Source organism: Glossina fuscipes, unplaced genomic scaffold (assembly GCF_014805625.2).
Source record: "Glossina fuscipes isolate IAEA_lab_2018 unplaced genomic scaffold, Yale_Gfus_2 42, whole genome shotgun sequence".
Taxonomy (NCBI): Eukaryota; Metazoa; Arthropoda; class Insecta; order Diptera; family Glossinidae; genus Glossina; species Glossina fuscipes.
In genome coordinates, this window is record NW_023998426.1 from 1,181,410 (window position 1) to 1,197,568 (window position 16,159).

The 16,159-nt window shown below is 33.4% G+C and overlaps 2 protein-coding genes across 10 annotated transcripts in view; both read right to left on the reverse strand.

The window, feature by feature from the left end:
• Positions 1-308: 308 nt before the first annotated feature.
• LOC119636885 (cell wall protein DAN4) overlaps positions 309-16,159 on the reverse strand; it is a 29,535-nt gene continuing 13,684 nt past the window's right edge. For 2 of the 9 annotated variants that reach the window (XM_038032577.1, XM_038032575.1), the window contains exon 3: positions 315-857. In XM_038032577.1, coding sequence (XP_037888505.1) covers positions 394-857 — 464 coding nt within the window. In that variant the 3' untranslated portion in view covers positions 315-393. Of the gene's footprint in view, positions 858-5,493; positions 5,544-11,285; positions 11,370-11,828; positions 12,087-16,019; positions 16,078-16,159 lie in introns of those variants that run through there. The other 7 variants (XM_038032574.1, XM_038032573.1, XM_038032579.1 and 4 more) reach the window with 7 other exon arrangements.
• Positions 8,465-9,877, reverse strand: LOC119636884 (SAGA-associated factor 11 homolog). The gene has a single exon (XM_038032570.1). The coding sequence runs from the start codon at positions 9,483-9,485 to the stop codon at positions 8,739-8,741; it is 747 nt and encodes a 248-aa protein (XP_037888498.1). The 5' UTR covers positions 9,486-9,877; the 3' UTR covers positions 8,465-8,738.

The following is a 16,159-nucleotide window of genomic DNA, read 5'->3' on the forward strand; positions in this document are numbered from 1 at the left end:
ACCACTCATTCTCTGCAGTGCATTAGAAATATAAAGCCTATTTCTAGCCCAACATGTTTTACACGATTAAAAATAAAACGTTTACATTAAATAATTGTTAAAAATTGTAAATATCTCTACTACGTTATAAATATATTTACACCTTTTTCCAAATATTTTATACATTCATAAGTATGTATACATGAAGATAATAAACATATATTTCTATGTATGCATTTATGTATGTATATATATATATATATATATATATATATATATATATATTCGGAATTTTGTTATTATTAAGTTTTAAGCATTTTGAAAAAGCAGACATAGGTATATATCTATATATATATATATATACTCGAACACACATTACGTAAAACCAAGTGCGTTCTTATCATTAGTACGCCGTTATACATTTGATGATGAGGATGGTGGCGCCGCCGTCTGTGTCTGCGTGGAGATGGTATTTGAAAAGCCTAACGATGATGATAATGCAATTGTGGTATGCTCCGTTGATGTTGAAGCAACATTTGGTGAAGATAATGCCGCTGATCTTTCGCAACTATTAACCGCTCCGGTCCGGTCATTGCAAAATATAGCCGAATACGGTGGCAATGCTAGGGTAGAATCTATGGTATTTGTGGTATTCACATTTGAGGTAGAAGTCGCAGCCATTATGGAAGTAGATGCACTGTTTGCAGCAGATGTGATACGCATTACCTCCTCATAAGTGGGCAAATCTTTATCATCTTTCTCAAGTTGAGCACGTGCACGGGCTGCATCTGCATTGTTCGTTTCTATGTAAAAAATATCGTTGTATCGATTCACTTGATTATTTTCGTCATGTATCGTAAAAACGTTGCCTTGACGGTCTACAAAGAACATACAAAAAAGAAAACGGAAAAGTGTATTAAAGACGTTAGCCAAAGGACTTGGAATAAAAAGTTTTGAAATCCACTGATCTCATTTATTTATAATCATTTTCTGCGAGGTGAGGAAACCTGTTAAGCTTATTAAAAACATTTATTTGATGTCTACGAGCAATGTGATGACTTGAAAGTAACATATCTTGCAATATGAAATGATACGAGGAAGGGTTCATTTAGAAGAATATTCTTCTATTCTTATATACAATACAAAGTTGACTCATTTCAATTCGCTATAGCGGCATTCATCGCATCACACAGTCTATTCTCGGTCTTATATGAATCCAATTTGGGCCATCTAGCCAAATGGAAACACGGCCGAGATGAGATGTGATTATTTTTACTAAGGGCATAATTTTAATCATGTTAAAGCAATTTTGTTTTTTACTTTAGAGAACCTTTTGAGAATTTTTGAGAATTCTACTCGTTTCATGCTGATTGCTAGGGGGATGCTAGGAATATTTAAGGCAGATATTTTCTTAAATGAATAATCATTTTAAAGGATCGTTTCGTAGCGTTTTAATTTCCTTGTGTTAGTTAGCGATTCTTCCCGGCGACCACAATCGACCGATAAGAACGTAATTGACTTGGAATGGGTTACACAATTCGGAGCTCTACAACGAAACTCTATAGAAAGAAATTCCCAGCAAATTATCATCACTCGAGTCCATATATCTTATAAAATTACACAGATAACAAAAAAGAAAAAGAACAAGAAAATTGTCTGATCTATTAATATCTTTAAAGGGCTCATATAAATTCAAGGTCGGATTTGGAGAAAAGAGGAGCTTATCAGGTAGAGTGATATAAAGCACTTATGTATATGCCGAAAAGTGGAAAAAGGTGAACTGTATGCAATTTTCCTTCTTAATCATCGACCTAAGCTTGATGGCCATAGGCAAAGGAAAAATGCTTTACATCTGCTTTCATTTTCAGATTATTCTCCTTTCCCATCCTAACACAAAACTAATTCGAATTTGATTTTTAGACGATATCGACGAAAATTCTTTCCGCTGACAATGTATTAGTGATTGTGTGTATATACATAGATAATTTGACTAAAAATCTGAAATAATATTTAACAACTTATTCGCATTTGTATTAAGATAAAGGAAAAATTGCAAAAATACCAAATTATATTTACCTGAAAGTTCAAAAAAAAGATCCAAAATGCATTTTGCAATATATATATACTTAATATCTTTGGATTCGAGATTTATTGCCACAAATTTTTTCATAAAAATTATTTTGATTTTTGCCATTGACAGTTAAGGACAATTAAGGAACAATCACCAAGAAGAAAAAGTTATTACGAAACTCTACATGGAGATTGTTGGTCCTAAGGCTACGACGACAAAGATTGTTTAAAATTACAAAAAAAAAAAAAGCTGAAAAATTTTTCAATAACGTCTTTAATGCATGGAAAAACCATCAACTTGAATGCAAGCGAAAAGTTTTGCTGCTTTAGCTCCTAACCGGTTCGATTTTAATCTACTCGGTTTATATAGCCCCTACACCACTTGTGAACTAAGAGCATTTTAAGTTTGTGCGGATGGGTGCAACACCCAGAAGAACTCGAGATAGACCCACCTTTTGTTCTACTGACCGAGTCATTCTCTCTCTTAATCGATGTACATTTGTCTGGCTGTCCGTCCGTTTGTCTGGTTTTATGTTTTGTTGTAACTGGCATATTTGAAGTATGCAAAGTTGATCCAGTGATCTTATGCAAACTCGTTTATTCTCTCTCTAACTCCGTTAATATTGAAAGGTGTTCTGAAGGTATTTTATTGCCTACACTCGACCTAAAAAAATCAAAAGAGTTTAATCAGTTTCAGTTTTTCCATACATAGAAGTGTTTTTGTTATAAATAAAGTACGCCCGTTCTCACGTTGGTAAATGAGCAACTAAACGGTAAAAATATATCTAAAGTTATCCTACCATTGGCTTGCCACTCTTTCCGATATCAGAGCATTATGTGATAACACTTTTCGCTATTTAGAAACCACCTCTTTAAACGTTATAAGGAAAAAAAAACTACGAGGCATGTTGTACTCACTTTAGAACAAAAAGTGCATACCCCACCCACATAAACGGAAAATGAATCGAAAAAGTCGAATAAGCCTTTGGCTATTCCTATTAGAGTATACTGCCATTGATCAGTTGTACGGAGGTTCCCACGAAGTATACATTTTTCCTAATCACACCAATATTTAACTCACTTTAGAAAATTAACACATAAAGCTGAAATTTAATCCGAAGGCTAAAGTATAATAAGATTTATTATCTCCAGCAATGGTCAGAAAATTCAGTTTGCATAAACGTCAATTGACTTAAATTTGGTTTAAATATTTACCACTTAAGATTTTAAATTCATTATTATCCAATAAATTTCGGAGTAGATGACAAAAGACCTGTGAGAAGATGAAGTGGTCAGAAGTAAGTGTGAAGAGAGAAAGAGAGAGAGAGAGAGAGAGAAAGAGAAAAGTTTGATAGGTGACAAAAGACAATAAGCTCATGATTGCTGCACTATTTAATTATGTATTTTTATACCGAGCACCGAAGGATGAGGGGGGCATACGGATTTTGTCAAAACGTTTGCAACGGTCGGTATAAATATTCTTGATCATCATCAGCTTATATTCTGAATCGGCAAATTCTAAATCGATTTAAGCATGTCCGTCCGTCTGTCCGTAATAGTTTTGCAATTGTATGGAAATAATTCCTTTTTTCCCTTCCCTAAACCTATAATCCTTCCATAATCTTTCCTAATCACATACCATAAGTCGCTAGAAGTAATTTAAAGAAAAATTGTAAAAGAAAGAACAGTAACAAAAGACGCATATGCAAAGCGCCCCTTTGCAATTCCCGGTAACCTAAATAAATTACACGAGTAAAGAATGCAATTATGATAGGTGCTCCCCTTATTTTATTAGTTATAGAAACATAGTAAGTTCTTCCACGCACATTGGTATTGCAAATGGGCCAAATTCCATGACTATTCAAACTGAAGACACTACTGTTTTTCGCTCATTTTCGCTCATTATTCGTAAACTGTAGCAGATAAATGTACAAAAATTAACGCATTTGCTATACACGATGCTGTAGCAACTGCATGCAATGGGAATAATTGAACACGCTCACCCAGTATTATAGTGAATCAAAATTTAATTTTTTTCCAGTACTTTTCTAATGCGCAGAAACAAGCTTCAAATACCTCATAATCTATATATAAATTTTTGATCATACTTGAAATGAGAAATATAAATAAAATTGTAGGCGCATCCTATTTTTCTCTCAAGGCTGCGCGTAAAGACTTGCTAAAGTTGAAACGACTACGTTCACGTTTGTGACTAGAAGAATGTTCATCACAAACGTTACATAGGCAGAGCGACAGGCAAGTGCTTAAAAAGGGTTCAATGCTTGACATTGATCAGGAATATATTTACTGTGTAGGGGCCGTGAAGACTCTTTCTAAGTCTTGCGAACGTTTTGATGAAATTGTTCGATAATCGATATAAAAAGGGAAAAGTTATATTCAACTTGCGATGGACGCTTTAACACCTATTATTAAATTGATAATCGATTGCAAATGAAGCGTAAAGTCCGTTTATACAGATATCGTTTATGAATATATCTCAAAAACATATTTTTGCGCAATTTAACAAAAGGTTTTGAAATGTTTCGTTAAAATAGAAGCTACAAGGTATTATCTAAAGCGCTTTGCTCATATATGTGATTGTTTTAATAGTCATGAGTGAATTTTTTGACCTGATTCAGGTAAGTTTCGGTCTCTAAGGAAGAAATAAAATTAATTTTAAAGTTCCAAATTAAAAAAAAATTTGCAAGTTTTAGCCTATGAGTTAGGAGACAGACGAAGATTATAAAATTTTTTTTCTCAAGTGTACTTGAGGAGAACCATTAGTCGCTAGTGTTGAAATTAATCTTACAAGAATTGTAGGAGTAGATAAATCTGAGATAAAGTTGCTTCCCCAACCGTAGTTTTGGCGATCGAAGCGGTTCTTAGGGTTTATTTATCTCAAAAATTTCTTGTTTCAAAACGGAAAGCAATTCATTCAAAATCTTCGAAAATGCTTTGAAATACCTCTTACCAACTTTTTAACAGAGATCCGGTGAAATTTTAATCATGAAAATGAAATAAAAATTAGTTATTTTTCACGACTTAATTCTCTAACTCTATCACAGATATAGGTTCGGATTCATGTGAACTTCATGGGAGTGTTGTACACAGAATGGCTTAGGCTTTCATGAGTCGGGAATTGTGTAACTTGGTGAAATCTTGTTCTTAAATTTCATGTTCCATGTAGCAGTCATATCAAAAAGATTTAACGCGAACACTAGGTGCGAGTTGATGGACCGTTTTCGATGGACTAAAATTAAGAGAAAAAAATGAAATTTTTTTTTAAATTCAAAATAAGTCAAGCGTTTTCTCCTTTCTTTTTGCAACATGAAGTCTTTATATCTGTTAAGCCTGACATCTTAAGTGAGTCATACAAATTGAAATTAAAGAACACCAATTTACCAACGACGGGTTAGAAATCGTAAGGTTATAATATATACCAACCAGACATTTCAATATTACGGCGTGCATTGCCGTCACCTTTTCTAAAAATGTCACACAGCAATTGTATCAATAAATCTGAAAACAAAAAAAACGGCCAATTAAAATTTACAAAAAAATTGAAAAGTTTTCCTTTGGAACTTATTGATTTATTTAAACTAAAAGCTTTTGCGTCCAGCAAAGTAGTAATGAATCTCCGTCCCTTGGAGTAACTATCGCAAAAACCGATAAATTTGACCAAATAAATATTTTATATCTTTACACTCCTGTGACACACGTTTCACAACAACAACAACAACAAAAAATATATGAAAAGAAAACACCTTGTAGGTGACTTAACGGTTGAATTCTGGAATGATTTGTACTAAACCATCAAAATCTATATGTCCCTCGTTCGCCCGGCTGCTGGAAATATCGTGATTCAAGTTGAGAACTTCATGACTTGACGCTTACAGTTCAAGTTTTACGTGATTACGTTTCCTTATGTCCTTAACGAAAAAGTTTCAAACGTAATGTGCAACTTGGCTCACATATATATAAACAATCATCGAAACCGTCAGTAGGTAGGAAATATTGATGATCAATTTTTTTTCTATTTAGATCGTAAAGTGCGATTCCGATCCAAATCGATTGACCCATCTACATATAACGAATTGTTTCCCTTTGAGTTTGTGGGTATCAAGGATTCTCGCCTCAAAGCTAACGTAACTTTTTTCTTCCTCAACTTTAGTACAAACTTACAGTGCAATGAACTCGAATAAATAATGTTATAATATATGAGATAGAGAACAAAAACTACACATACAACAAGCCGTTATCAGTAATAAAGAAATCGCTATAGCAATTGGGATGAAAACCAATGACATTATGAATTTTTCAAATTTTTACAATAACTTCTTCTCTTTTTAACTTTTTGAATACACTTTTATTACGTTACGTTGCTTTTCATCAACGAGAATTATGTCAAAAGAAAAAAACTTCAAAGAAAAAAAAACCAAAAAAAAAAAAAAAAAATGCGGTAACGACGAGGAGAGACAAGAAGAAGACGTTTAAACAAATTTAGATCTATAATGACCAAAAATTTGTAAGACTTTATGCCAGATATATATAAAGAATAAAAAATGCACAGATATTTTCGGAACTTTGAATACACGACACAAGACAACTGAACAGAGTTATTTAAAAAAGCTTACTATTCGTGGCTTTGTTACCAAAAAACATCAATTACTTAACTTGAGTTTATGATATGTTGTCCAATAATTGTTTTATTTAACTCATGCAGTTTGAGGATAGTGAACGGATATCTAAAGTAAAAGCTGAACACAAAATTTCTACTTTCTTTTCATTCGGTCTCATTTTTGAGACGAGAAGTATCTCCCCGTGGGACAGGTGTCGCCATATTTTATTAGGAAATTATTTACGAATGCTATTGGGGAAGAATTCCTCTTACTGCTAAATTGCATATCCAATGGGCAATGATGATCATGCAGTCTATATCCACGGTCCCGTTATATATCATCTGTATGATTATCCATTGCAGGGGTTTCACTGACTATATAAATGTTGTTGTGTTTGTCTTCTGGCTAACACCATAAGCTTAAAGTGCAAATTTAATATGGATTGATCACTAGCAACTTCCTTTGTTCACTTTTTTTTTTGTACAGGTTGCAGAGAAGTAGCGTCATATACGTCATACGAAGATGACTTCAGGCGGTTCTTCATTTTTTTTTTTTCATTCACCTAAAGAAATTTTCATTAATTTTTCGGCAATTCACCACTTGCTATTTTATTTAATGTCAAACGTACTATCTCTCTAAGCTTTACATTTAATTATAATTACTTTGCATTTAGAACCGATGCTATATTCGGTCAATAGAAGTAGAAGTTATAACATGCCGGGGGCGCAGTGTCGAAATGACCCCAATTATCAATACCATCGACACCACGTTAGTCAACCACTCAATGATGGATTTTGTAATGCCAGGCAAGAATGTGGTGATTTTGTTACCCTCTAACAGAAAAGTTTGTCGCTCCTCGTGAGAGTTGACTTGATTTCAATCAAAATAAGATATGCTTAAGCGGACATGTCAGCATATAGACTGAGAAAAGAAGGTTAGAAGGTTTTTGCATTTGTTCGCACTCTAGACAAGTGAATGTTTAATCTTATTAACTTATTAACTTTCATCGTATCTGTGACTGTCTTACTTTTTTATCGAATATTGTCTTCATATAAAACCACTAATACCTAAACACTTTAAGTGAATCCACCTAGGAGTTGCGTGGATTACAAAATGCTTAAAGAAAGAATGAATTGTGGTCGCAATTTATGCGACCGGACTCGAATCATATAGTTTCTGCCCCAGTTTTATATTTAATTTAAAATTATTTTAATAAATCAATGTTTTTATTGCTATTGCAAAGGTGTTGTAGAAGTGTTGATTTTTACTCCCACTTTGTTGACACATGAAATCTAGAATTGTGTTCTAATATTCCGATTTACGATAAAAGCTCGATTCTTTCTTCGCTTCCTTTCCAAAAAAAAAAAAAAAAATGGCTGATGGTACATAAACTTTCAATGTACAAGACATACAAGGTATACAATTTGATATACACCCGATTGGATTTGCTTATAACCTGTTTCGTACTAAACACATTTGTTTTTACTTTGACTTATTGGAATTGCAACGCTGTAAACTAGAAATTCATTGTTGACACAATTTGGGAATGGAAAATGTTTTGAATCTTCCAAATTTTTCATTTCATATTCTTTTTTGCAAATCTTAAATCTACATCTTCTCGAAATTTCACAATAATCAATACAAAAGTCGGCAAGTTTCGAGAACCTACAAGAATTTGTATTAATTAAATTTCAATGAAAGGATGCAGCATAGAACCCATTACCTACTTGTGCATGCATTTGTATTCTTAAGCAATATACACCTGCTCTTTGCAATTGAATTTAGACACGATCACCAATTGTTAAACGATTCTTTTATTCAACTTTTGATCTGGTTACTGCTGTATTATTATATAAACTTGCTTCTAAATAATGGAAAAGGGAAATAAATGTTCATGAAATGTAAGACGAATTCGACCTGTGTGTAATGATAGAAAAAAAAAGAAAAAAAGGCTTGTGCGCAGTCCTCACGTTGCTTTGCGAACTTTAAAAAACCAATCTATTGAAGAACTATTTTAAGCAAAGAGGGAAAGAAAGTATTCAATTCTTAAACCACAGCTGATCACGGCTATTATTTTTTTTTCGTTGTACTACGTGTTACCTTCTTACGACGTTTATCTGAAGACGATGGGTCAGTGGTTTCCTTGTTTTCCTGATTTGCTTGCGGGCGCGCCGAAGACGAGGACGAAGAAGATGCAGCGTTGGCGGCGTTAATACGCCGGCTGGCTATGCGCGCCGAGGATCGACCCATTCCCATGCATTTCTCTAGATGTGGAGCAAAACGTACTGCCGCTACGGTCCTATCACAGTTAGGACAGCAGCAATCCATAGGTTTTTTACCAATAGGAACACCAAATATGTCATGATTTTCCATATTAACAATAGTTCTTGACGACGATGCCTCATCATCATCGCTATTTACGCCATCTAATGCAGCCAAATTACCAGTCCTAGCCAAATGATGTATTTCTAACAACACGCCCATAACAGCATCATCCAAAATAGAGTCATACATATAATTAGTGGCCTCGTCTAAGGACTGCTGATCATGAGTAATTTCCAGATACGATTGTATTAAAGCTTCCACTGCGGTGCTGTTATCTGAGTGCATTGGTGAAATGGCACTGGTATTGGCATCATTATCATTGGTTTTCTCGTTAAGAGGAACTTTAGCTTTGGGCTTTTTGAATACTGCCCCGTTTTTGTCTTCATTATCGCTGTTGGACCCAGTGGAAGCGCCGTCCGACATTCTTTTTTTCTTGTCTTCATTATCGCTATTGGACTCAGCATTGTTACTATTAGAAGCTCCGTCCGACATTTTTTTTTTGTTTTACAACAACTTTTGTGATATTCGATATGTATTTTTCTCGAAGTTCTCCAAACCGCAAAAATTAATATGGAGATTTTAATCCTCGTGCTTCCTCTAATATTTGAAACTTATGCGGGTTGCCCCATACTAAACATAAGCTTTCAAGTTTTTTTATACCCACCACAAGGTGTATTAAAATTTTTTTTCTGCTCGTTACGCATTACAGGACACATTGAATAACCATTTACCTTCCTTAATTGTCGTGCAGAACTAAATCAATGTAGCCATCTCTCTTTCTCTGCCCGTGATTACGATTTTGGATCTTTGTTTAAAAGAATAACCCAAAATCTCCACACATTAAATCCATTAATAGCTTAATTCGACACATAAGTCGCTCTAGGAATAAAGGAGACTGAGAATTGTTCCCTTTTTTTACAACCGAGATATCAGAGTAGAGAGATTTTTGATTTTTTCTTGCAGAACAGAATTACAAGATCAAAACTTTGATGCAAACACATTCTTTCTACGACAATTAGAAGAAAAAGTTTCGCAATTATCTTACATTTAACTGAGTACCAATTACTTGCATTTTGCCAAACGAGGGATGCATGTACCAATGTGTACACCATTTGCAATATTCAAAGGTTTAACAGACTCAATGTGCTTTTAGCTTAGCACGAAAAATTCATCTGAACGCGGAGAATGCTGAACTATTCACGTTTTTTATTCAATTGGAGTCCCCGTAGAAAATTGGAAGAATCCGCTGAACGTATGGATTATTGGCGTCTATTTCTCCAGGTTAAATTTCAAAACAGATGGAACATATAACATTGATTGATTTTGGTACACTAGAGCTGCTGAAGATATTGATTACGCAAATCGTATGCTCGCGCATAAAGCAAACCTACTCTAAGCAATTTTTGCTTGATAAGGGGTAAACAAACACAATTAAATTTTTCAACCTTAATTCTTCTAGAGCTTTCAATTGCTCCATTCAGGTTACATTTGCACAAAGTTTCCGCATCGTTATTTGCAATGATGTTTACAATGAAAAGAAAGGGCAACGCTTTACCTTCAACGTATGTATAACTTTTGCGATCGCAGTGAGCGAAATTGAAAATAAAGTTGGAAAATAGCGCACTTTTCTGCGTTCTAAAATCGATGCTACGTAAAACTAATATCCGCAAATAATTTAGAAATTGATTTTGGTGCAGTCTTCATTAAATTTAGAATAATTTAACAAAAGACTTAATTTGCACCGAATGGAATATATTAAAAACTAAAAAGCAACAACGGACAATTTCCAGAGGATTTTGATTTGGTCATTAGCTTCCTAAATAACAAACCAAAAGTTTGCAATTTTTGGCAGTCTACGTATTCAATGTGAAATAGGAGTAGGAATCTTTAAGCTGACTATTGCAAATTTCTTCAGATCTGCTTCATAATGCTAAAAGTAGATCGGTTGGCAAAGAAGAATTACTAAATCTGCTTACGATATATCACAATTATATACAACGATGACAATACCAATAGCACGATTGCAATTGTTAAATGGAATCAGAATATGTTTGCTTAACTTATTACTGCACTACGTGAACGGATTTTATAAATAAATGCATATAAGTGATTTCAAAACAAATGCTACTACTAGATCGCGTAGGTACAAAAAAGAAAGTATGCTCAGACAAAACCAGTTTTCAAGACGTTGACCTCTTTCAAATGTGGTTACACTTTGCTTGAAAGTGGTAAAGAAGCTAATTTACAATTTCTTACAATTCTAATACACTTTTCCTTTTTTTTTATACGAACCGTGTCTTGTTGAATTATTCGGTGAAACATGAAATTCAGCCACTAATTTGCGAAAATAGTAGTATACACATCTCACTACAAGGACTAGAAATAAAACACAACTTAACGTTATTAGAGAAACTCCATAAAATAATTCAACGTTCATTTTGCAAAAATGTTCAAATGTTTGTTTACATTTCGTACAAAACGTTGAAATTCACCGAAAAGAGGGAAAATAAAAAAAAAAAAAAAGATAAATTTAACAGAAACGAGTGATAACCAGTTGAAGTGACAATCGCATCAACCGACCGACTAATAATAACGCTTTGTCGACAGAGGACTTGTTATCAGGAAAAGTGGTTTATTTTCGTGGCTGATTTGAAGTAAACGATAAGATTACATATAGCGCACACACAACACACACGCACACACACGTACACAGTATATTTTTTGTATTCCGTTTTTATCAGTCAGAAAACATGTATATTATAAAAGAAATAAATCGCAATTAATATAAATTTAAATGTTTAGATAAAAGAAGAAAAAAAAAAGCGCTGTACGTACATAAAATCGGTAGAATTATTAAGAAAAGCACCACAACTACTGTTAAATAAATTATTATAACATTAATAACTGCGTCCATTATGTTATTACGCGCGGACATTTAAAATTCCACATTAGATAATTTTATCTATTTTCCGTGTTTTTCTTCTTTTTTTTTGTGGCGATTTTAACACTTGTCACCGAAGGCAATGGATTTCAAATGGAAAGTCCCCTTTATTTTTGTCAAGAGCATTACAAGAAAACAAAGATTTTTTTAGACATTTTTTCTTTGCTTTTTCGCAAAAAAAAAAGAAAATCTCCACACTTATTATTATTTATCGCATCAAAAAAAGTAAATTAGATAAGATTACAGAACGTAATATGCGATGAGGCAAGAAGTTCACCACCCGCAAACTTCAAAGTTTTAATAAAATTGCAAAAGCTATAAATACTTGACAATTTTTTTTTTTTATTTTACACGATTAAGTACAAAATAATAGAGTTGTAAAAAAAGAAATGAGAGAAAATAGATTTATTCGAATTTGATTTACTTGATATTTGAAATTATTCGGCAACGTTGGCTGCTTGCCAACTCCGGGGAATACTTTCTAATTCTACCACTATTCTCTACGTAAGTTTAACGGCACTTTTAGCTCTTGCTTCTATTTCATTCATTTGCTTTGCTTACGTATTTGAGATATTATCTAGTCAAGGTCTCTTCTTCTTCTTCTTTGACGACATAATAAAATGTATCATTTTTTCTAGTGATAACAGCGCGAAAGGATTTATTTAAGAATTAACTGATTCATTTCAATCCGAATTTTAATTAATTCTTTCTCATATACGTGTATTGAAGAGTTGGTAGTATAAAGAAATCAATTACAAAAATATATCGAATTGTTGACATACAAGCTATTGTTGGTAAAAATTTTTAACTTCATTACTCGTAAAATTCTGTGGTTTCTGTTTCAGAAACAAGCTGCATTCAGGAAGATTTAAAACTTTCCCAACAACCAATCCCGTGTAATTAATAACCTGTGATGTCTGTTTCAGAACCAAGACGTATTGAGCGAGCTTTAAGATTTTCCCAACAACCGATCAAGTCTAATTTCATCGCTCGTAAAATCCTGTGAAATCTGTTTCAGCAACAAACCAAATTTAACAAGCTCTAAGAAAACTTTGAAAAGTGATGAAGTTTAATACCGTCGTTCTTGATATCCTGTGGATTGTGTTTCAGAAGCATTTTCCGTTCAACGAGCCCTAGCAATGACTATGAGGGCAATGAGGGCAGCAAAATGTCACATCCGCATTATTCGAAGTCAGTTTGCATCAAAAATCTTTGGCAACTTTTACAGAATCTCATTGGTTTCCTTCTACGAATGGGGAATAATCTTGAAAATTGAAGTTTCTAACACTATGTTCGCCGTTCTTGGCACTTTATGTGCCCATAAACGGTATAAGTGTTAATGGATTTTATTCCAGTATTCCCAAAACAAAATGAAATTGCAAAACATGCTTGCAAGGCATTCGAAAAGTATAAACATATTATTCGACGGTTAAACGATGATAATAGCCTAATCTATTGGGAGCATTAGCACCACTTTTGATTCGTGTAATTACAAGATAGATTGTCAAGTGTTTCTGGACTATCTATTGCTTTATTGATTTAAACACTATACACCCTGTTATGTAAAGTTTGTCCTCATGTGATCATTCGCTTAAACTCGGAAATCAAGATAGAAAATTAAAATCACCTACATGTGTTCTGAACGAATTACGCACATCAAACTTCAATATGAACGTGCATCGCTTTTTCGAAAATATCAACAACACTTTGCAGTTTTTCATAGTGAGTAACGTGTAAAAGTAATGATCAAAATACTTATGAATTCAAATTTTTCAAAAGATTTAGAATACATAAAAAGTCATTTTAGATGTCGTTTACTTTGAAATTATGTTTGCAACTTCAGAATTAATTGTTTTAATTTTCTTTGAGTGATTCTTCCTTCCCAAGACGATGGATGAAAATTAAGCCAAAGTGGGTTTTCGAAAAACAACTAGAGAACCTTGTGCAAATGTTGTGCTCGATCTTTTCTTATTTTCGGTTATCGCTGGTTCATCATTTCAATTTGTGCTCTAAATTATTTTATTAACTTTTATAGGCAGGCCGTCAGAAGCTGTTGCCTTAGTGATAGTAATATCTTAGTTTGCCCTCCCCCACCTACACCGAAACAAATGTATTCGCTTTAGACGTAGCAAACATGTATTGACTTTGGACTGAACTTGAATTTCATACAACAACTTATATTTATCTAATTCCTGAGAGGTTGTTGAAAAAATGTAAAATTCCTGAGAGATTATTTGCAAAAATGATTGAAATTGTCATGCAATTAATAATTTTTAATGTGGTTGTTTGGAATGGTCTTTATGGAAGCGATTTTTAATTACTTCACGTAATTTTTTTCGTTCCAATAGTTAAAAAAAAATAGTACCGTTTCCGATTACATTGAGCCAAGAAACAATCGAAACACTACTCAAGATTCGTATCTCGGATGATTATGCTCCACTTCTCCCTTTTTTTTCTCTTTTGTATCCAAGAATAAGAATAATGTCTAAATGTAGTAATACTGCTAGATATAGATTATATGCTTGAAGTGAACTATCCCAGATAAAAATCTATTCTAGATTAATGCTGAATTTTTTGTGATTTTTAAAAATTATATATGATAGATTTAAGCAAACGCAAAGTTGAATTGAAAAACATAAATTTTTGGTATAATTACAGATCTCTTTCGAGGCTTGCGCTGATTCGCAACATGATAGAATGAAATGAAATGATGAGGTGCACAATCGCGAGTTGCTACTACAGACTTTGCTTAAAGCTAAAATTGATAGAATTGGGTAAACTATAGTGATGTTAAAAGAAATATTAAACCATCATGGAAAAAATGGAAATTTCATTTCTTAAGATCATCCTTTAGATAAAGTATATATCTGTAAACATGTTGACATTGTCAACATTTCTCTACTATTATATCGGTTTATAGCTCAGAAGCACTAGATTCGTTTTTCGAATAAGTCCCGTTCTAAGAAAGTGAAAATTCTGAATTACAAAAATTAATATTTAGGCCGATAACTAGTCTAAATAGTAAATAAGAAATTTGACTTCAAGATTGGGCGAGTCTTCGATAAAGACTATTTCAAAGAAACTCATAAAAGTTGTTGGTTATATGCCAATTTAAATCATTTTTGTCGTAGTCTTTCAGATAACCTTAAAGTAAAAGTAAAGATCCGCCATGGATTTTATTTTAATTATGTTTTTGTGGATTCTAGTTTTATATTTATGGTTCCAAGTTATCCGAGTGTTTATTTAATTTCACCAAAAGCAATCAGAGAGAAAAACACATCGAACATTGACACCTGTTGTGTCTTTTTGCCATCGAAAAGAATTGTCATTGAGAATCCGATAGGATATATTCTCCCTTATTGCGTGTTGCTACGGGGAAGTCTTCAAGCTAAAGATACGCGCCAGGCATTACGGGCATGGCAGAATGGCGAGGACATCTATTCTTTAGCTATTGCAAAATCTCTGACAAACGTTTTATGAGGAATTTTACATTGCCGACAGGATTTGGCAGCTTAGACTCAATGCTGTATATTTCAAGACCATATTTAGGAAACGTCTTTCCTGGTGCTTTGTAATGGTTACAGTTGAACCTAAATTGGCTAAGGGGATATGACAGTGCATGACTGTGGAGTTACAGTACACGCAGCCCCTTGCTCCAATAAGAATCTGAAGTTTTCTATAGGGCTTGCTTTAATCAGCTCTGGAACTGTAGCAAGTAGTCTTCCAGGGATGGACTCCTTCTCGCCAGAATATACTTCTATTGACTATGATGCACTATATCTTGAATCGACCCAGCTCATATAAAAATCTCTGCTACGAATCCACCTAGTGATTTAATCAGTCGGAAAACGCGGCGTTAGGCCAAACCAAGTACGTCGCGGAGACATCTTTGCTAAAATTCTGATAGATTGACATTAATAACTGAATTTTTATTATCAGATTGAAAGATTGAATAATCTTCCGATTACTCAGTGCATTTCTGAGAACAAAATATTGTTTTTACAAGATTTCTATTAGAGTTTTCTTGAGAGGTGCGAAAAGTCTTGAAAAAAAATTTGACGAAACGTGTAGCAATAATATCATACCTCTCTCTGAACTTTGACGACGCTTTAAACGACAAACTTTCCACACGCGTATAATAAGCTAAAATATTAATAAAACAAAAAAAAAAAAAAAAAAAATGAAAATATTTAAATTTAAATGTAAACAAAATTTGTACAATTCA